At 37.9% G+C, this 22407-nt stretch overlaps 1 protein-coding gene and 1 long non-coding RNA gene across 9 annotated transcripts in view; both read left to right on the forward strand.

Moving 5' to 3' along the window:
- Window positions 1-22407, forward strand: part of KCNIP4 (potassium voltage-gated channel interacting protein 4) — a 386819-nt gene that overhangs the window by 86634 nt on the left and 277778 nt on the right. The window contains exon 1 of one of the 8 annotated variants that reach the window (XM_015624327.2): window positions 17081-17325. The exons of the other annotated variants lie outside the window; for them this stretch is intronic. Coding sequence (XP_015479813.1) covers window positions 17238-17325 — 88 coding nt within the window. The 5' untranslated portion in view covers window positions 17081-17237. Of the gene's footprint in view, window positions 1-17080; window positions 17326-22407 lie in introns of those variants that run through there. 8 annotated transcript variants of the gene reach the window in all.
- On the forward strand, window positions 1498-13023 carry LOC107203039. The gene is made up of 3 exons (XR_001520954.2): window positions 1498-7163; window positions 8782-8852; window positions 11948-13023. It is a non-coding gene; the product is annotated as an uncharacterized LOC107203039 (long non-coding RNA).

Genomic DNA, 22407 nt, shown 5'->3' on the forward strand with positions numbered 1-22407 from the left:
AAATTCCTGAATGCTTTTGAAGCAGGTTTGTTCATATACAAACAGATGGTGTTTTTAGGAGCCTGATTTTCCTGCCCAAACTTCTAATGAGTGCAGTCTTGCATGAAAAGTAGGGGTTTTTTTTGTGCAATTATCTTTTGGAGGGAAAAAAAGGAAGTGCAGTATGGTACTGCTAGTAATGTCAAGATTGGGCTCTGGTTTTTAAATAATAATCTCCCTGCTCTTGAAAACTTAAACCTATTCCATTAATACTTTCTGTTCTCTTGTTTGGGACAAAGAGGTGCAGCTAACAGCTCGAAGCCCCAGAGCCAGTGTATCAATAGTAACAGGATTTTTACAACAAGAATCGGAGTAAATGAAGTAGAATTTTTGGATACTATCATCAGATGATCCATCTGGTTTCTGAGGCTTGGGAGTTTGTATACTGCATATGATATGTAAAACAAAGTTTCAGAAGCTGCCCTGACTTCCAGGGTATGAGCCCTTTATTGAATTTAGCATTTTTAAAGGACAGTTTTACTCTGCAAGTGTATGCCAGTGAACCAGAGGAATCTGGAGCCAAAGGCCACATTTATAAAGCTTCTCAATCAGTTCTGAGGCTTGTGTGAAATCACATAGTAGCTTTACCTCACAAAATCATAGAATCTCAGAACACTAAGGGGTTGGAATGAACCTTGGAGATCCTCTAGTGCCAGCCCCCCTCCACCATGTGCAGGGACACCTTCCTCCAGAGTGGGTTGCTCAAGACCTTATCCAACCTGCCTTTAAAAAATGCCAGGATTGGGGCATCCACAACCTCTCTATGCAACCTGTTCCAATGTCTCACAGTAAACCTAAATTTCCCCTCTTTCAATTTGTGCCCATTACTCCTTGTCCTGTCACTGCAGTTCCTGATGAAAAGTCCCTCTCTGTCTTCCCTGCAGGTCCATTCAGATATTGGAAGGTTGTTGTGAGCTCTCCACACAGCCTTCTCCAAGCTGAACAGCCCAAACCTTCACAGCCTGTCCTCGTAGGGGAGGTGCTCCAGTCCTCTTACCCACTCCATGATCCTCCTCTGGACTTGGTCCAACATTTCCTTCTTATGTTGGGCACACCAGAACTGTAAGTGGTACTCAAGTGAATTCTTAAAGGAGCGAAGTACGGGGGAGAATCACCTTTGACCTGCTTGCCACGCTCCTTCCAGATAAGTTGCTTTGTAGGTTACTTTCCTGCCACTTAAATTGTAGTACCATCTTGAGCTTTTTATGTGTTCTCTAGGTGTACCTCTACATGAAATGTTGAAGCAGAAGTACTGAACAGGTAGGAGAATATAATTTGTGCAGTAGTACCTTTTTTAATCTAAGTTTTTAGGTTTATATTTTAGGTGTCACTTTTTGTCTTGCTAGGAGTTAGTGTATAAACAGTTGCAAATGAAAATATTTTTTTCTTTTTTTTTTTTTTTCTTGAATTCTCATTTCAGTGGTTTTCTTTGAAGCAGCACTCATAAATATTCTTTAATAGATGAAAATATTCTTGAAGAGGAAATGCATTTCTAAAGTGTTGTCAATGTCAAAGCAAGGATGGAGGTAAAAATTATCTCTGAATTTAGTATTTCTATTCAGAAAATTCCCCAGAGGGAAAGAAACTTGCAGAGAGCACTGATAATGCATAAATACCTATGCTGATTCAAAGAATGATCTTGGAGATCGGATGCATATTATGGTTTGTGGAAGGTCATATTTGCTTTAAGTTACTTTATTTCTCCTTGTACTGATAAATTCCTGCATGGGTGTGAAGGAACTGAAACTCTGTTTCCCTGTGAGCTTCCCTTTCCAGTCTTGGTTTAGATCAATAATCAGTGCATGAACAGGGGTTTTGATCATTCTCTGTCCTAATGGAACTTGTTTCCACAAGGCACGCTCTTCTGCTTCCTTCATCCATATGCTGAAGATCTACACAGATATTGTACATACAGGAATACACAGGGAGATTAATCTGTTAATTGTGCCCATGTTCTTAAGCACATAGCATTGTTTTGCTCTACAAATTGTGTATTCTTTAGCGTTTTATAAAATTGATCAAAGTAGATAATCAAATTACCAAAAAATTTTTGGCCGCTACCAAAAAAAAGCCTATGAATACATCAAAGAGTAGTAGAATGCATCAGGATACATATCTGTGAATAAAATGTTCTGAAAAGGCTCAGAGTATTTCTTGTGGAGGGACAGTAAAATGCTTACATGGTGAGAACTGAAAATCAAGGTTCAGTATGCTGGAGAGCATTCAGAGAAACTGAGGGAAGTTTTCAATGCTGAAAAAGGGCTGGAGAAGGAGATCAAATCAGTGGTAAGTGGAAAGCTGGTGAGTAGATAGGATTAATCAAATTGCCAGTAAATTTCAGTAACTCACAATAGATTTCTACTGAGGTAGAAAGTAATATCAAACTCAGATGGAATGATGAATAAAAATGCAGTGTGAACATAACATATGGAAATTGTAAAGGGGATTGTTATATCAGAATGAAGTACATTGTCAAATGTACCTGTTGATACTGGTTTTTACTTACAGTGACCAAAAAAAGAATATTTTGGTAGGTTATCTGCTTACAGGTTTTTCATATCATGTAGCAGCTCTGGGGAACAGTAGCATCAAGGACAGGTAGGAAGTCCCTGTGGCTCTACCAAATTGGAATTTTCCCTTCAGCTGTTAAATATTTTATTCTAATATTTGATTCTGAGTTTAATACTCAGAATGTCTCTTGGGACATAATTTCATTTTCTGTCTTTATATACTCTCCCCAAAATGTGGGAATATTTGTACTGTGAGAGAAACAAACATGAAAGAACAAGGTTGAATACTGAAGGCATCTGTTGCTCTCAGTAGGAATAGAATCCCGAGGGAATGGATGATCTAGCTGAGCTAATACAAATTGTGAACTATGACACATTCATTAAAAAGAAACCTCAGATAGGATTCTAACTTCAGATGCTCTGGGAAAAAAGTCCTGGACCTGCAATATTAAGCTAATTATGGAATGAATATTTATTTATCTCTTTCGATCAGCTGTTTCTTTTAACATTGTGTTCTGAGACTTGGCTTAGGAGTCTGTGTCCATTGTGTCTCCAGTTGCCATCTTCTGGCTACTCCTTACTTTTATCACAGGCTGAAATGTAATTTCACAAAGCTTACACATCAGCATTCTTGCTTAGTTTTCAAATTCTCCTCAATTTTGGAAATACGCATAAGATTTGTTAAACTTAATGCTGAAATAAAATCGTATTTACTGCAGGTTAGAAAAATGAATTTCAAGTAGGAATACTTTGAATAACATAAGTGTCCTTCCTTCTCCACAGGCTGGACTGAATAAGATAAAACACAATAAGAATTGAGATAAGTGTTTCTTTCAAAGCAGTCTTCTTTTTCTTTATTGTTGGATGCATTTCTTACTCTTCTTTGCACCCAGTTTTTAAATGCTACTAGTTTAGGTTGAAATGAGCACTTCTGTGTCTTTATGATTCTCTCCTAAGACTTGAAATTTCATTTCTGGATTGGTCACAGTTTGTAATTCCTGCTGAGTTTTTTTTTTTTTTGTTTGGCTCTCCCCACCTCCAGCTTTGATATCTGGAAAGGTAAATTAAAACCGCTCAGTAATTTTTGCATATCTACTTTTATAAAATTTCAATAAATTATATTTTCCCTGAACTTCAAATCTGTTCTTTTGAAGCTGGCATGATTACTTACATAACATGCTTGGGAAGTAATTCTGGGGTCAGTCCTGATATACTGTCAATTATAATACTCTGCTCCAGTAGCTTGTGACCATACTGTCATTAATGGGAAACACTATCTTTTCTCCTACAGAGTCTTTTGTTCTCTTAATGTGCAATTTTATCTAAGTTCAAACCCCCTTGAAAAGGGTGGGAGGAGGAAGAAAAGCTGATGTAGTTGTCTCATATAGCAAAATACAGGCCTATGCCATCGATAAAGGACTCTTTGTTTGCTGCAAGTCTAGGTGCTTTCAGTTCTAGCCACAGACTTCAAATCAAAATGTGAATGAGAAGTGCAGGGAAGGGTGGTTTCCTCCTGTCTCCCTTTCAGTACAGGTCTTAGGGCTGAGCTTGGAAGCAGTGATGTGAAGGGTTGGCAGAGGGAGAGGTAGGAGTGCTTTACCTAAATTCAGCAGCAAGGATGGCATTAATAGCAAATTGGTTTGAACAAGCTACACAAATTGTTTGGATTAAGAGGTCCAAGTCATCTTAGTCACACATGAGAGTGGATATCCCAGAAAGACCTTTTCAGCTCTGTGTTTCCAATTTAACTTTTCTGGATTCAAATGTCATAATTTCTATCTATGCATCACGGTCCTTCAGTTTCTACTTGTGTGTACAAATGGTTGTGAAGCTGATGGTCTAATAATTGTTGGGATCTTGGAGGAAATATTCTTTCTCTCTAGTTACAGCATAAGCAGGAGAGTTTTTTTTGTTGTTGCTCTTAGGTTGGGGGTTTTGTTTGTTTTATTTCCCAAGAAGCTTCTGCATGAGACATCAGCAAGTGTTTTGGTTCTGTGTCTCAGAGCCCGTGGCCATGCCAGCAGTGGTTTGTGGCTGTGAATCAAGATTACAACTGCAAACAAACAGGACTTCAGACCTTCATAAGCTCAGTTTGAGCCAATGGTCTTTTTTACAGCTAATAGCACAATAAAGACTAATAGTTTACAATCAGAAGTGGAATTGCGTTGTGATGGCAGTTGAAACCCTTGCCAGAGAAAATGGTTCTCATTTTCTTTTATTTCTGAAACTCCGCTAAGTTGTTGTTCCAGTCCTGCTTTTCTCATTGACACTTTGTCCTCAAATTTAGAAACTTTAGGCATCATGTTTCCTGGTTAATAGGATTTCACTGCAGTCTAATGTTACTGTGTGTTCTGCAAGTAAAGAAGAAGAAGAAAAAATCCAAACCACAACCCCCCACAAAAAACTTGTCTAGTGTTTTTTATTCTATAACCCACTTCTTTACATAGCTCTACTAAAACAACTTTTTTTTTTATTTTTATATCACTCAATTAAACTCTACCATTAAACTAGCACACTGAGTTATCAAAAAGAAAAAAGAAAAAAGAGGAAGATAATTTTTGTTCTCTTCAAAATGATGGGGAAGCCAATTCTTTTAATGCATCTTGTTATTACAATTTTAAAATACGGGAAACTATTTAAACCCCCAAATAGAAGGAACTACCTGTCTATTGTATGTGTTAATGCAGGAAATATGCCTTTTAGTTTTTCAGGTTTGATGGGACATTCAGATTGCAAGAATGACAAAAATCTGTCTTGCCAAGGAGTCTGAGCCATGAAATTTTTGGAAAGCCAAAGTATTATAGGGTGACTTGTGTTTTGTCTCTGAAATTCAGCAAAAAGTTGACTTTTAACTTCTTTACTTTTTTTTTTTTCTTTTTTTTTAATTGCAGGGGAAATCCACTGTGGTTTCATTGAAATTTAAAGCATTTTCCTGATATGCACTTTCTGATAGCCAGGGCTGCATAAGTATACTTCTTGGCAAATTATTTCAAGGTCATTTTTTTACCAACCTCATACAGTCACAGCTCTTTTAAAAATCATCTTTTCTTCAATATGGATTATTCCTGCAATCCTGGGTTTTCTGAGAAGTCTTTGTTGTTAGAATTAGAGTTCTCAGAGTATGCATATGTTTACAGGAAGTCATAATCATGCTTGACTTTGACATTCCTCTTCAGCCTTAAGTGCAGAGCAAGTGTTTTGTATATAGAACAAAATAAAATTGCTAGAAAAACACCAAAGGTTCAGTGTTGCTTTCTGAAGGATCCTTATATTTTTTGCTTGAAAAATGTCTTAATTATTTGATTGCTTATGCTTTTGTTTTCTGTAATGTTTTTGTTACAACTTTTATAATCTCTTTTTAAAAACTCCATATCTGAATTTTCACCACCAAAATCTTTGTGCCATTTAAAATGATACCCTTCAAACCCAAGGGAAATGGCAGGAGGAATTTTTGCACTTGGTTTAAGCTAACAAAAGAAGATCATTAAAATTTGATCACCTTCTTTTTAAATAAAGAACTGCTGAAAAAGGAAAAGCAATTGCTCCTGGAAGACCAGATTTATTTTTTTTTTAATTTTATTTTTTATATCAGTTGGTGATAACTCTCCACTAAATTACCTAGTAAAGGACCTGAGAAAGATAAGCTTTTTAAACTCTTCTTAGAAGAAAATGAGCTCTGTATGTGTCCACAGAAGTAAACTAGTTCTGTGTTTCAATGGATGGTAGTGGTTCTCAAAGTTCATGTTCTGGGAAAAAAAACAGAACAGGAGGTTCAGGATGAGGCAGAGGAAGGGCCCAGCCCAATAGTTTACCTTTAAGAACTAAGGACTGTATATAAATTCTGTTTTCCTCCATTCACGTACATTAACCACTTCAGTGATAGCAATGTCTTGCATGATTTAAGGTGAGAATTGGTTTACTTCTTGTCTGTGGGCAGGTATGTGCATTTTGGTGACCTGTGTGAACTGCAGGCTCACAATGGTGCAGTTCTGGGAAATCCTTCTCACACTGCTGAGCAGGTTCAGCAGATGGCATTGCTCCTAAATGATGACCTTGAGACCAACTTTTGATGAAAAGTCACAAGTGGGAAAGCAAACTGCAAACAGATTCTTATGCTAAGAGAAAGTTTTGTGCATGAAATCTTGCATGGACAAGAGAGAGAACATGCTTAACCTGATCCATTATATTTACAAAGCCATGAATTTATTCTTTGCTTATTTAAAATATTAATAGTGTAAATAGAATTTTAAAAAATATTCTAATTGCAGTAGTATCAACAGCTCATATGGATATGAGATATCATAGTGTGACAACTTAATGACTAGAGACATTCAGGAAAAAATTTGGCTTGCATATCATCCTCCCCTAGACAGTATTGTAATCTTCCCTGATACTGTAGGATGTTTTGAAATAAGATGTCCTCATATTGATACTGTTGTGCTTTTATAGATCACTTGCAAGGCAGTCACACAAACTACTCCTGGATTCTTCCCCGGTGTTTTTTTTTCTCAAAAGATGGAATGTTCCAAAGAAGCCAAAGCAATATCTGCTAAAATAATGAGAAAACAAGTTATATCTGAAGACATCATATGAAGTAGTCTAGATAATGATAAGGTAAAATAATGTGGGATAAAATGTGATTACTAAATCAAAAGGAACTTGAGGCTGACAGTGGAGTTACCTAATAGAAAGGAATGAAAACTGTATGACATACCATAAATACTTGAACAAAATTGCTAAGGGCATCTTTGCAATTAAGATGCTTATACGACAAGTTAGCTGTGTACTGGAAATTGTGAGGGATTGTTGGGGCTTTTTGTGGGATTTTTTCCCCTCCCCTCAGTCTTGTTCTTTGGACATAAGATAACTCTAATACTTTTTTTTTTTTTTTTTTTTTTTACTGAAGAGCTTATCTCTTCCATTTTTAATACACTTCCTACAGTAAAGATAGCTGTCCTGTTCTGATGGGAAAAAGTTTGATGTCATAATTTCTCTAATACTTTTTTTTTTTTTTTTTTTTTTACTGAAGAGCTTATCTCTTCCATTTTTAATACACTTCCTACAGTAAAGATAGCTGTCCTGTTCTGATGGGAAAAAGTTTGATGTCATAATTTCTGTAATATAAAGCATGATTTCTATTTGGTGACTGAAGGTCTATATTGAGGCACAGACCAGCTGATATAAACTGGGAAATTTCTCCAGGGCTTAAATGGAAGTGATATTCATAGCCACTGTATAAGACCCTATGAAGTTTAAAGTTTACCTTCATTCTTCTAGTGTACAGATGTTGTTTTCTTCTAGTAGTATTTCTTCTCACAATAAGATATGATCAGAGATATTCCTCTGTATCTTTACAATCCTGATTATCAGTGTTGATATATTATTATATATCATTATATATATTATATAATGTATGTGTGTATTATAGCAAAATTATTAGCCTTTGTACTGAACTTTAGAGTTTGGAGTCATGATCATTACCTTATTAAGTTCTCTAAGCCTTTTACTTATCCTCTTGTTCTAGACTTCAGAGTCAGATATTTATTTACAGGCAGTTTACAAAGTTATTCTTTACTCACCTTGACCACATACAGGTTATTATCTTTGTCACTGACTTGTAACTTTATAATAGCTGAGTTCATAATCACACTGCTTTAGTTCCTTAGGCTATAGAGCTGAAAAATGGTTTGTGTTTATGCTTAAGGCCTTTATTTGACCACATCTTAGAGTGTTGTCTCTAGAAGACTGCAATGATTTCATAATCAATTCTCATACTTCAGCATTTAGTTTCCTGAGGTCTCATGAACATGGTCCCAACTACCTGCTAGTTACACTACACTACCTAACACTAACTGCTCCCACCTGGGAGCCAAAAACTGTCTTTCAGTGATGCCTTTGGGCATCATGTGAGACTGAAAGCCCTGGTTGCTCCATTTTCCTGCTTTTAATCTTGAAGGTTTACTTCGCCTCTTTTCATCACTGGTTCCTAGGGACTGGTTTAAAATGGCATGAAAAGGGAAGATTTTCCTATGAGGGAGGTTTTCTTGAAGCCACAAGTATCTGTGGCCATTCTTGTCAGAGAAATGGCTGTATGGTTGCAGAAGAATATGTAGTAGGAGGTAGGGAAACAAATGATATTAAATAGATATTGAATAAGGCCCTCAGAATCTCCCCACTGTAAGTAGTATGCACCTTCAGGACCCTAACACAGACTCACATGTTTCCTTTACAGGTCCAGCAAAACATGGGTGTGATACCCTCTGATTCATATCCCTGATGACCATCTCCTGCCTGAAGCACAAAGTGGGTAGATTTTTCAGGCTTAATCTGTATCATGAAGCCTAGCTGAATTTCCAGTTGCCTGGAAATGATAATAAAATTATTTTTGGCATGTATTTTTTGTTGCCTGTAATGAAAATCAGAGTGCAGAGCAGAAAAGTTATTATCTAGTTTAGAGTAGTAGTTTTGAGTGCATATAAACCTTTCTTATTACTTATGAACGAGATTCAGGTTTATGAAAACATAGATATGATCAGATCAATTCTATTTAAAATTATTTTCCTCTATGTCAGAGTCAAATTTTATATCTTTATGTGACAGCTCATCAGCTGTATTATGTGGGAAGAAGATCCAGGGGTGCTTATTACAATCACAGCTGCTGTAGAAAATCTGGAGTAGACTGGTAACTGGTCATATTCCCCGAAGGACATTACTGAGGAATTCCACAGGAATGCTGATAAACTGTTTTTCTTCTCAATATCTGCAGGACCCTGCCAGGAGGGAAAATGACCACAGACCTAGCAGTGTGATAATTTAACTTATTCTCAACACTGGTACTTCATATTTAATAATTAACAGAATCAAATTTTGGATGAAGGAGAACGGTTGCGAAATTGCTTCAACCAAGATATGTGCTTTGAAAAAATATTTCTTCTGTCTTTCTGCTCCCTGAGATAGCAGCTGCAGTATATTCATTCAAATAGATTGCAATTCATGCCAGATTAAGGATGTGAAAACTTAAGGATATGCACTTTTCAGTCTTAAATTTTAGGTTAATTAGTGCATCAAGCCATAACTAGCATAAAAGGGGAAAGAAAACACATGAAAACTATGGGGAAGCCCTTGAATTGGAAGAAGAAATCTAGGTTTTGACCATTTATGGGAAATCCTAGGGGCATATAAATTGCAGTAAGTTGCAACAGATAATTATTGAGACTATGAAGTCAACCTTTCTTAAATAAACTATATATATATATATATTTCAGGTTATATATATGTGTGTGTGTGTGTATGTATATATATATGTATATGTGTGTGTATGTATATGTATATGTATATTTACATAGGTATCAGTACATATATGTAGTGAAAACAAGGTTCTTCAGAATTTTTACTTACTGGCCTAAGCTGTACTAATTATTATACTTCCAGAATTCTCATGGCTGACTTGGTGCAATGACTATTCTGTTGTCTTAAGAATGCTGCATACCCAGTGTTGTCTGGTTTAGAACTAATTTCTGATACTTTTCTCTTTAAGAGGTTAATGTAGGTTTTGGGGTCAAAACAGAACCTTTACTCTTTTTATTTTGTATGGGCATGATATGGTTATGTTTTTGTTCTATCAAATCTCAAAGCCTTACGGAACTTACAAACTATTACAGCTATGGTTTCTGTAATGGAAAAGATGATTCCTTCTGGTTTATTCTGTTCAGATTTCTCTTCCGTTCCATATAGATATAAATATGTGCAGAGTCTGAAACAATTATATAAGAACTTTTATCTTTTCTCTTGGAGGCTACCCCCAACTTTCTTGTAAACTGAACTAAGGTAAGAGTCCAAAGCCACCAAAAAAAACCCCATCATCTCATATACTTGATATTAGTATGCCTCAATCATTTTTTTATTTGAGGATACTCAACAATAATATATTTTTAAGTTGAAAGGTATGACCATACATAGAAAACAGGATCTGTATTATAAGGAAGATAATATTTTAGTTGTCTGCATAACATTTATTGATAACACTGCCTATGCAACTTTGCATTCAGGTATTCAATATATATTGAACAGTAAAAGTTAGTACTCTAACTTCTGCAGTGAGAATTTTGCAGTGCACAGAAGTTAATGTGCAACATGAAATCTGTATTATGCCATTTTATGTTTCAGCAGGTAAGCCCCAGCCTTGTTTATTCTCCAGCACAAGCCGTGGGCTGGCTGTAGGAGGTCAGGCTTGGGAAGTTGCTCATGTTTGACACTGCAGCATTTGGGAGTGATGAATATTTAATTAGGCAACTGTGGACCGTGGGGGAGGTTGAGGCAGCTGTAGTTCCTGGTTGACTGTCTGCAGTATCATCTTAGAGTGTTGTGTGAAAATGAATCCTTGGGGTAAGCTTCAAGGACACTGAGTAGGTAAAAAAAGGCAGAGCAGCTAGCTCAGGGAAGGTAGGAATAATAGAGATAAATGTTTTAAGTATTTCTGTTACACAGGTCAAAGATTCTGGTGGACTAAGCCAACATGTTTTATTAGTTTACATAAATGTATTAGAAAATTCACTTTGAACCTATAGAGTCCGGGACTATAACAGCAATGAAAGTAATTTATTTTATGCTGGTATTAACTATCAGAATAGAGCTCACGTATAATTTGTTGATATTAGGCAAATAGTGTGAGATAGGAGTCATTTCTCTGTAGTCCTATTTTAAACACAGCAACAGAGCTGTTTGAAGATATTATTCTTAGCAAGCTTTCAGGAGAATTTAAAAACTACAGACAAAAGTAGGAAGCTGTATTAATTTTCAGTAGCATAGGCCAGGATAAAGGTTTCTTACTGTTCTGTGTTCCACATTTAAAAACATTGCATGCAGTCCGGATAAGTGACAGTTGAGCTAATAGGAAGGTTTTAATTCTGCTATGAAGAGTATAAAAAATTAAAGAAGGTAAATAAGTCTGTATTCATAACCAGGAGCACTGGCAGGCAGTCCCCTCACTCTCTGGGCTCTGTGGAAGTTACTGTTCTTACAAGACAGAACAAGATCTCATCCAATGTAGACACCATGTTAATTTGAAATGCATGAAGGAAGAAATAGTTTCATGTTCCTTGTTACCACTATAATACTCAGGACAGACAACAAAGAACAACAACCATTTTAATATAAGTAAATTTAGCTATCATGTTACTGCTAATCAGTTAGGAAGGGAACATATGCCTGCATCTCTGCTTCCCCAGATCATCTTCTATCATATAACAATATCTGGACTGTGTTAATAGCCAAGACTAAATCTGGGCAAATGACGTGCAAGAGAATTTTTGTTGCTATTCACTGGCTGTGGCTAAAAGTGGTAGCTGATATTTTCATGGACATCATGAATAATTTGGAATTACTTCTGCGGTTTCCAGTGACTTCTGTGATGAATGACTCTCATCGTGCTGCATCCACTTGAATAATGATGGTGAACTTGAGACACCTCAGTGCACAATACTGTCAAGTCAAGAAGTATAAGTCCACGGAAGAGCTATTGAAATAAATACAGTAGGGACTGTGATTTAAGAGGACCCTTACTTTTATGACAGGCAAGGAGCAACTGACAAGAGATCTGCTGATGGCCATCTACTTGTGGCAGCTGTTTATTATGATCTGCTGTAAACATCTTGCTGCTACCTTGTGCTCGCCCATCTGTTTGTTTCTGCCCATCTGTTACTGGTTGCCATGTGCTTAGGTTGTAAATATCACTATTGCTTGAAATAAAAAGGTTAAAAATCCTTTGATTAAAAAAAAAAAAAATCAGTTATTGAATTCAGTATTTGCATTAAGAAAAAAAAAAAGCTCTTACAAGCCTCTGGAGTCAACATTGAGGAAACTCTGTACAGGTTTTCTATGCTCCTGGAAAACTTCCTGTGGTTACCCTTTCTGATGAGGTTGAAGCATTTAATTGAGTTGATTTTTGTTGTAAGATTTCAATTTGCTTTTAGTCAATAACAAGGGCTAGTTCAGGAGGAAATTTTGTTTTTTGAAGTCAGAGGATTGTGTGCAAATGAAAGAGGCAAATTGCCTGCAGGAAGCCAATCAACTTGTGCTCTGTATATGTCACTTCAGCTTCTGCTGGAGTTTTTTATTCCCAGACTAGCAAATTTATATTTGGCATGCACTGTCATCCTTATTCTATAGATTTCTTCTCATCAAATATTTGTGATGGCTTTTTTTTTTTTTATTTTATTTTTTTTGTCTCTCTAAACTATTATATGTGCTTTTGGCATTTGAGTCTTTGCCATTGTTACTTAATATGACAACAGTCACATTTAATTTCTTTTGGAATGTTTTAAGAAATGTTTTTTCTATGTATTTTTTTTTTAAATAAAATCTGTATTTAGTAACTACTTCTCTCTCAAAACATAACTATCATGCTAGATACTTCAGCATTATTCACCATTTTATGCCAGTCCATTGCAGTGGTCATTTCTGAGACATGCATTGCTTTTGGGGTTTATATTTTTTTCTTTTTTGAAAGAAGGATCATCCACAATGTTCTTCAACCTAAGGAATCTAAAAATCATTGGCTTTCTTTACTTACTTTAACATGTATTTTCATGTTGCTGTTAATTTCTCTTTTGTTTTTCTCTTGGTTTTGTTTGTCTTTTTTTAATAGTGAAATAATATTGCTACACAGGAACAACTAAAGAAATACTGACACATACGTGCCAATAATGACCATCTCTGAACTACAATATTGGTATAGGTTTTTTTTTAATTTTGTAGTGTTATACTAAAGCTATATCAATGTGTACCCTCCTCCAAGGATGGTTAGGTTGCACTTCAGTTGACATCAAGTGGGCCTGGGGCATAGACCTGTGATGCTGAGACCCTAACTGAAGTTCTAAAAATGCATGTGGAATTTCATCTTTGGACTGAATAGAATTTAATTTCATACTTACTTGGTTTTTCACTGCTTTCTTTCCATGTTGACAAAGATTTTTAGGATTTGTCTTGTAGCTTTGTGTAGAAATACTCACAGGAAGAAAATATTTAATATTATCAATTAATTTGTCCTGACTGTGCCATACTATGCTCTGTACATTCAGAGAAATGTTTCCATTTTGCTTTTAAACTTGACTGCAGCTGTTGACAGTCTTTTACAAAAACTGCGCGTTTCCTCCCTAAACCGCCTTCATTCTTGCCAGGCACTTCAAAACAAAGTAATTTTGTATTTTATGTTATTCTAGGAGCCCATGAATTTCACTTGGTGAAACAATTTGAAAATCCAGTTTACAAAGAGCTTTTACTTTTTCCTTACTTTTTTTTTCCCTCATGTGTGAAAACAACTTTTATTATATATGTATGTCTTTTATTCTTCCTCCAATGTACTCAAATAGTGTTTTTTCTAAGTACCTCATTCCAAAGTCAGAATTTCTAGGAACTGATGAAGACCCTTCTGACATTAAGAGGATCTTTTTTCAGTGGGTTTTAGTTCATCTCTATGGATTATGAATTATTAGGGATGGACCTAGCTTCTAGATATAAAAAGTATTTTTATACCTCAGTGCAAAGGTACTGGCTCTGACTGACTACCTTAATGTGTCCTGTCAATTAAAAAAAGATAAAAAGGTATATTTACCCATTATAGAAGTTGATATTGTCCAACTGTCCTTCATATTATTTTGCTATATTTTTCAAAAGTACTATGGTGGTTTTATTACAGTGTTCTATTCTAACTTTCCTGTCCCCTTTTCTCTGATCTGCTCCCTTGATTTAGGGAAAAAAAAACCCCACTTTAGTCTTAGTCAGTCTTTCCTGACGACCAGAGAAATATTGGTAGATAGATTTAGATCCAATGCTATCAAAATACTGCACTGATTGTTAAAAAGATATCTTGGTGAAACTAGATATGAAGTCTTCCTTAGGAACATGAACTCTTCCTTCGGTAGCAATCACTGTTATTGCTGTGTTTAAATGTAAAGGCTTAGGCAACAGTGTCAGAACTGGTACAGCTTTATTTGAGGGTTTTTTTGGGTAGAGAAAAAGCAACACGTGGTCCTGGTGGTTCATGCTCATGGCTTTAGAAAACCAGTATTTCAGTTGTTCAAGCTTCAGTTATTTTCAGTTCTTTATTTTGAAGTAACACTGCTAATGAAAATTCTATAAAGCAATTGGAGATGTCAAAAGATTAAAAAGGTCAAGGACTCCAGCTCATAACCATTTGCATTGGCCTCTTCAGTCCTCTTCTAAGGAAGAGATACAGAGTTACGGTTTCAATATCTCTTAACCTCTAACAGCTATTTAAGGAGCTTTCCTTTCAGAGACCAGAGGAGTTCAGAAATTTGTAAGGCACACAGGCATCTCCAATACCTCAATACTAGAATTTGATGGGGTTTGTTGGGACGGAGGTATTGGGTTGGGGGTTTTTGTTTGTTGTTTGGTTGGTTGGTTTGTTTGTAGGGTTTTGTGGGAGGTTTTCCAGGTTTGGGGGGTGTTTTTTGGGGGATTTCTTTGGTCAAACGGCATTGTGTCTTTTCAGAAAAAAACTGTGCCAAGAAATTAGTTCCTGCTTAAGAGGAGTAGCTGTAGGAAGTAGTGCAAACATGCAACACTGGAATTTGTCCATGTCCTTCTCAGACTAATCCCTGTGTTGGAGTAACCTGGGGGCTTCTGTGAGATATTTCATTTTGGTTCTTTCGATTATCTGTGTAGCTTCACTGGAAGCATAAGACAGCATGCTTGTGCTTCAGATAGCAGGTACAGAAACTATGTCATCTAACTGCAACTTTGATAATGCTTTGATGTATTGTGTCTATAATGCATTTATCTCTGCTCACTGCATAATATAGACAATAGCTTGAAGATGTGCATTTGTTTATTGTAATTTTTTAAAGGCATTCACCAAGATGTTTTATGGTCAGTGCTGCCCTTAGAATTAGATCAGTTGATGATTTTCTTCTGTTAAGCTTTTCCTTAATGGGTTGGGGTTTTTTGTTTGTATTTTTTTTTTAACTGTATTAGGCATTACATGTTGCATCACCCTCTAATGCAATAGAGCTGTTCTCGATGAGGGAAGTACTCTAAGGGAAAGGAAAACATATTCTTTGGTTTCTGTGGTTATGGATATATATTACAGCACATAATTTTTATTAATAAGAAACACTTCTCATTAAGTTGGAAAGCAGTGAATTTATAAAGGAACACGAAGGAGCACAGGTAGCTTCCTAGCGAGACTTTCTTGGAGACATTCTAACCACACAATGCTAACTGTGCCAGAGCCTATTTCCCAGCTGCTGCAGGTCAGGGAGCGAGGAAGAAGGGGCAGCTCCCCTCACACAGGTACCCGCGGGGCTTCTGCTTCCTCCTTCCTGCTGTGCGGGTGTGCAGTGCCCCGGCCTTCCCATGACCTTCGAGCAGGTTACGGGCCCCAGGCCGGCATGCGGAGCGCGGGTGGAGGGGAGCCCCGCCAGGTCACACCTCGATCTCACTCCCGCAGGTCAGGCAGGGGCAGGACCGTCCCCTCGGCCCCGGCGTGCGCGGCCGGCCCGCCCGGGGCTCTGCTCCGGGCTGCCTTCGCCTCCGCCCGGCCCCGCGGCAACGGAGCAGCGCCGTGCCCCGGCCGGAGCCTCCGGCCCGCCCGATGCTCGCGGGAGGAGCGCAGGGCGGAGCGGCTCCCGGGGGCGGTGCGGTGCTGTGCGGTGCTATGCTGTACTGTGCGGTACTGTGCGGTGCTTTGCGGTACTGTGCTGTACTGTGCGGTGCTGTGCGGTGCTATGCTGTACTGTGCGGTACTGTGCGGTGCTTTGCGGTGCTGTGCGGTACTGTGCTGTACTGTGCGGTGCTGTGCGGTGCTATGCTGTACTGTGCGGTACTGTGCGGTGCTTTGCGGTGCTGTGCTGTACTGTGCGGTACTGTGCTGTACTGTACTGTGCGGTGCTGTGCGGTGCGGTGCTGTACTGTGCGGTACTGTGCTGTGCGGTGTGGTGCTGTGCGGTGCTATGCTGTACTGTGCGGTACTGTGCTGTACTGTACTGTGCGGTGCTGTGCGGTGCGGTGCTGTACTGTGCGGTACTGCGCGGTACTGCGCGGTGTTGTGCGGTGCGGTGCAGTGCGGTGATGTGCGGTACTGTACTGTGCAGTACTGTACTTTGCGGTGTTGTGCGGTACTGTACTGTACTGTGCGGTGATGTGCTGTACTGTGCGGTGCTGTACTATGCGGTGAGGTGCTGTGCGGTGCTGTACTGTACTGTGCGGTGCTACGCCGTGCCGCCCTGCCCTGCCCTGCCCTGCCTGTTTGGGCGGGCACCGGCACCGCCCCGCCCGCCGGGCTGCGCGCCCGCGGCCAGCGCTTGCCGCGGGTCCGGCCGCGCCGGGGGCGCCGGTGGCCGCGCAGTGCCTGCACCGTGCCGAGCCGTGCCGTGTCCCGCCCAGCCGCGTACCGTGTGCCGTGTACCGTGAGCCGTGTGCCGTGTCCTGGCCGGCCGAGCCGTGCCGCACCGCGCCGTGCCGTGGCAGCGCCCGCAGCACGCACCGGCGGCCGCCGCGGGCTCCCTTGCGCAGCCACCCGAGGTAGATCGGCGGGAGTTTGCTCGGCCGGGAGGAGGCGGCGAGGTCGTGCGAGGCTCTGAACTGCCCCAGAAGTTTGCTGGCAGAAACTGTTCCCTTTTATTGGCAAAGTCTTCAGGCTCTCCTCAGAGGAATACCCCGTTGCCTAAGATGAGTGGCTGTAGGAAGCGGTGTAAGCGGGAAATAATGAAATTTGCCCAGTACCTTCTCAGGCTAATCACAGGTTCTCTTCACACAGGTAATGACTGTTTTTCTCTGTAGTCGAGCTGTTCAGCATGATAACAAGAGAATCGCCTAAGGATAATACAGGGTTGTCATTGTTTTATATTATCATTCCTTTCATCTTATAAATAATAATAAAAGAAGATCTGTGAACTACTTTGTGGCTGAGCATAATGAAAACAGAGCACAGTCTGATGTTACTGTGTTTAGACAGTCTGGCATTCTCTGAACCTTTACACACAGGAACCCAAATTGGGGTGTGGGTGTACATGCTTCCACCTGTCCACCTGTATGTGTAAAAGGTACTGCAGAGAAGACACATTGGTCATAAAGGATGAATCTTATACTTTTTTATTTTCACTGTTTCTTGGACTGATACTCTTTGACAAGCACACTACATAATTTTTCTTGGAAGGTTTGGTTTCGCTTATGTAAAGATGTAAATAAGCTGCAAACTGTCAATGGGATGTTATAGTATCTTGTAGGACATTTTAAATAGCACTTGTGCTTTGTCCTTAAGGAATTTGAAACACAGTGGTTGTCAGCTTTCCTTAGGTAATTTTTTTCTGTAACCTTGGATAAAGTGTGCAGTACCAGGGAAGGTTTCTAGCTAGACTGAGCAGATGCTGTAGTTTCCTTATCACTTTGGGAAATATACTTTTCTCACAATTCAGCATTTTCTATGGCTGTTCTCAACAGCTGACAAATATGATAACTTACATGATGCCATTCTGTATTTATAACATTTAATTGTGCTTCTTTCTAGACTTCAGTTACTTTTTTTTCCCTGCCAGGGCTGCAAGTCCAGCATCAGTAGATAATATCCAGTTATGCTAACATGATTGTTGAGAATTAAAAGCCATTTATTTAAAGTCATCTGAAAGTTTCAGCTGGTTATTTTTGTTTGTTTGTTTGGTGGTGGTGTGTTGGTTATTTGTGGTTTTTGTTTTGGCACTGATGAAAAGATTTGAGAGCAAAGTTGACTCTTCAGTAATAATTGGAAGAATTGATGCATGCAATTAATCAGACTTGGGGTTACAATGCTATAAAAGTCATAGCACAAACAATAACAATGGGTACTTTATAGGATGCTTGTAACTTATGGAAATATGATACAGCTTTTAATAACTTTGAGTGTCTGGTAACAGAATTTCCCTGCCTTTATTTCCTATATCATTCCTAGTCTATCGTAGTTTCTCTTTTGTGAACTGCATCAACTCAGATTTTTCTGAAAACACTGGCTTCTTGCTCCCGTGGGTTGCTATGGAAATTAAATAATATATGATGCAAGAAGAAAGATGTGTTAGAAATTCATAACAATACTCTTTTCACAAAGTCATCTGAGCTTTTCCTTTCCTGTCTAGTGAATGATACACACACTACTCTATTTTTCAGACTGACATTTGTGCTGCAACGTTTCTCAGCTCACGGTTCAAAACTGTTTTCAAGACTTGCTGTGGATACTGATTCATGTGCCATCACTAGAAATTCTTTTTTTAACAATTAAGCAGCACCTATTCAATGATAAAAAGCCAAGTGGAGTGGCCTCAGACATATTTCTTTAAAGGCAAGCAAGCAAGCAAGCAAGCAAGCAAGCAAAAAAATCCCCACTGTTAGGAAGAGCTGAGATACTTCTTAAGAGATTTTCAGTTTGTTTTTACTACAAGTAATGGTATCTTAGTACTCTTATTAAGTTATTAGACTTCATGATGTTCAAATGATGTGGCAAATGAGATCACGATAATGTGATAATATGTGAAATGCCAAGGGAGGTAGAGCTCCACTGTAAAGCTCTTGCATAGCCAAGTCCTACTCAGTAACCTCAACTGTTGCAAACCAGTTACTGTTCACCCTGAAAAATCTAATGCATAATTCATTCTCTTGATAATTAGTTGATAATTAATGAAGATGAATGAGAAAGCCTTGTTGAAAGTGTTAGAAAGTTATACTTTGTATATTAAAATACTGCTGTTTCTATCTTGAGCATTCAAAAATTTAGGATAGGTATCAGAAACAAAAAAGTGTGCTTAATTAACTTAGAAAGAAGCAATTTTCTCACCCAAGTGACCAATTAATTACAGAGTGTAAATGTTTACTAAGAAGCACAATGGTGAATATAATTTAATTTCCTTGATGATGTGATTTGTCTTCTAATGTCTTTTTCAGGTGTTCCTTAATATGTAACTTATATTTAATAGTTTTGGACTACAAATTCCTGAAAGTACTTGCACTGAGTCTAACCCATCCCTTCTTCCTGAATGGATAGGCAAGTTGAATATACACTTAATCTACACATGGGTACCAACTCTGCTGCAGCTGGTGTGATTATGTTGATCAGAAAACAAAACAAAGTGATAGGAGGGAGAATGGGTTTACTGGCTATGGGCCAGGATAAGGAGTCACTTTTCATTACTGGTTTTATAGCTTGTGTTTCATAACCATCTATAGCACTACAGACCTGTTCTGTGGTAAATCTCAATGTTTAAAATAAAAATGGTCTCATATAGCTGTCGGTAAAAATATATAAGCATGGACTTGTGCTTCATAGTCCTCTCAGCTGGAACCAATATTAATGAAACTACCCTCTTGCTTGAAGGTAAATGCTGTATAAATCTTTACAATGGGTTTTAAGTGCCAATCTCTGTGTGAATACATCCAGATCTCTCAGGGTTTTTTTTATAGCAAGTCACTATGATTGATAGCAAAATGTAGTGAAAAGAAATAGTCTTTTAAACAAAGTTTTTAATTTCCCATGATTTCAGTTATCTAGTAAGTTGATGTGTTTCTACAAGAAAAACATCCCCTCACTGAGGATGGCAAAGCAAATATCATACCAGTTCCTACTTCATTGCTTCCTGCCTCTTGACTTGCAAGCACCTGGTCTTTGAAACACTGTCATAAAATCTTGGCACTGCTCTTGAGAATATGTTAGTTTTTCGATGCAACATGGATTTGCATATTATAAATAACAAAATAAATCATTGCGAGATCAAGAAATAGGTCACAGATTATTTTAAAATGGAGGAAAAGTGATTTCAGAGCAATGGCTATGAAATTCTTCTTAAGTGTCACAACTGATGAAAGAGTAAAGAGATGATAGACCCAAAACCGCCATTGAATTCAGTGGCAGATTTTCACAATTCCATCCCTTTCAGGCACGTTTTTATGAAATGTCTGATATGACCTATTAAGTGTCATACAGGAGGCCAGGTTTTACTGGACAGATTAAAATTCCCAGTTAGCATATGTTGTATACAGGTAATGGAGGGGAGAACATCCCGGGCTGTGAAATTGTACTCTCTACAACAAACTGAACTAATCTCACTGTTCTAGGCTTTTGTAGATGAGGTTATGGATTGATGTGGGGTTTTTCTGACTTCTTTAGATTTTCTGGGGGTTTTGTTTGTTTCTTTATTTTTAATCTCATGGTTGATGAAATTGGTGTAAAGTAGCATTTATCAAATGCTTCATAGTTTTCTTAGGTAAAAAAACCCGAAATCCATTAGTGAAAGCAGGTTGTACTTTTTGATAGCATGTTCTTTGATAAAACAGATTACCAAAGGTAATCTCTAGTCCTTCATTTTTCCTTTTTTTTTTTTTTTTCACAGAGATGTTTTCTGGCCTACTGCCCAGAGGAATTTATCATCTGAGCACAGCTCTGAAGCTGTGGGAGGCCTCACAACTGTACTCCTCTGACTGTCCTAGTTCATGTGCCTACCACTGCCAAAAGTCTGAGTCTGTTTAGGACAGGAGCTTATTCTGAATTCCTTCAAGGGCTGCTCTTTCATAAATCCAAGAGGAATCACCTTTTTTTTGAATGCAAGTTACCATATTCCCTTAACTTATATGATAAATAATATGAGAAGTAGAATAAATTAAAAGACAAAAATAATCCAAAGTATCAAAATAATCTTAAAACGTATGAGACACAGAGCAGATAAAAAGACTGTTCCACTTTTTATGCAAACAGGACATAACATAAATTATTTTAAAAGGACCTTTTATCTTGAAGGTGTCATGGAAAACCGAAAACGTCAACATTCATGGGAAAACAGGTTTAATTTGTTTTCAAATGCCTTTTTTTAAATTGCAGAAGTATTTTTTTCTTTTTTTAATACCAAATTAATATTATTCATGAACCTAATTGGTCTTTTTTCATTTATTTTTAGTAGGAAAGAATTCCAGATTCAAGGTTGGGATCTCTTGGCTGTTGCCTGTGAGGTAGTTTGAACCTCTGGGGTTTCGGAAACTTTTCCTATACAGAGATGCAATGTTCTCTGTATAGATAATTTCACAAGTTCCAATATGCAAGAGTGAAGTATTTGCTGTGTCCTGTTTAGGGAAAGAGGTCTCATTAATTTAAAAGAAACCAATCCAGATTTCATTTGAAATTCTGCATTGTACCTTATGCTTGCTTGATTTCCTGATGAGAATTGGCAACTTTTGCTTGTGCTGTCTTGGTATTCCTCTACCTCTGAGGGAAATGCCTTCAGTGGAAGGATGTGGTGGATACTGAATGTCAGCATGGTGGGATTTTGAGTAGGTTTCAGGTACTAGCTGACAGAGGTGCTTGAGTATATAATATCAGACATTGAGAGAAAAATGCCTGAAAAAACACCAACCAACCAAAAACTCCCCCTGAGTTTTGATTTTTTTTTTTTGTTTGTTGTTAACTCTTGTTAAATATATTAGTTAAATTTTGCCTGAGTCTTCCTGTAATGTTTCTAGGATTTTTCATTTATTGGATTGTTGAGTACCTGCCTTTGAAAACACTTTTCTAATATGCTACCCCTATATACATTATCCCTCCAATAGGCATTCTGTTTAGAATAGGCTGTAGTACAGATAGTACTCTGAGACAAAAGATCAAGATGTATTGAGCTTAGTAGCAAACAATGTGAAATATATTCTGGGAAAAACTAAAAATGCATTAATGTAATGTACTTATGATTCTACTTGGAATTGGAAAAAATTAAAACTATTTGTTTTGTTCACTCAAAAAATCAATCCTGCCTATATGCCTCTGCATGCTGCAGAATTACTGTGAACTTTCAGCAATTTTGTAGAAAATTGCTCAGATTTCAAATAGTATAATTTG

This window comes from Parus major, chromosome 4, assembly GCF_001522545.3.
Source record: "Parus major isolate Abel chromosome 4, Parus_major1.1, whole genome shotgun sequence".
NCBI lineage: Eukaryota > Metazoa > Chordata > Aves > Passeriformes > Paridae > Parus > Parus major.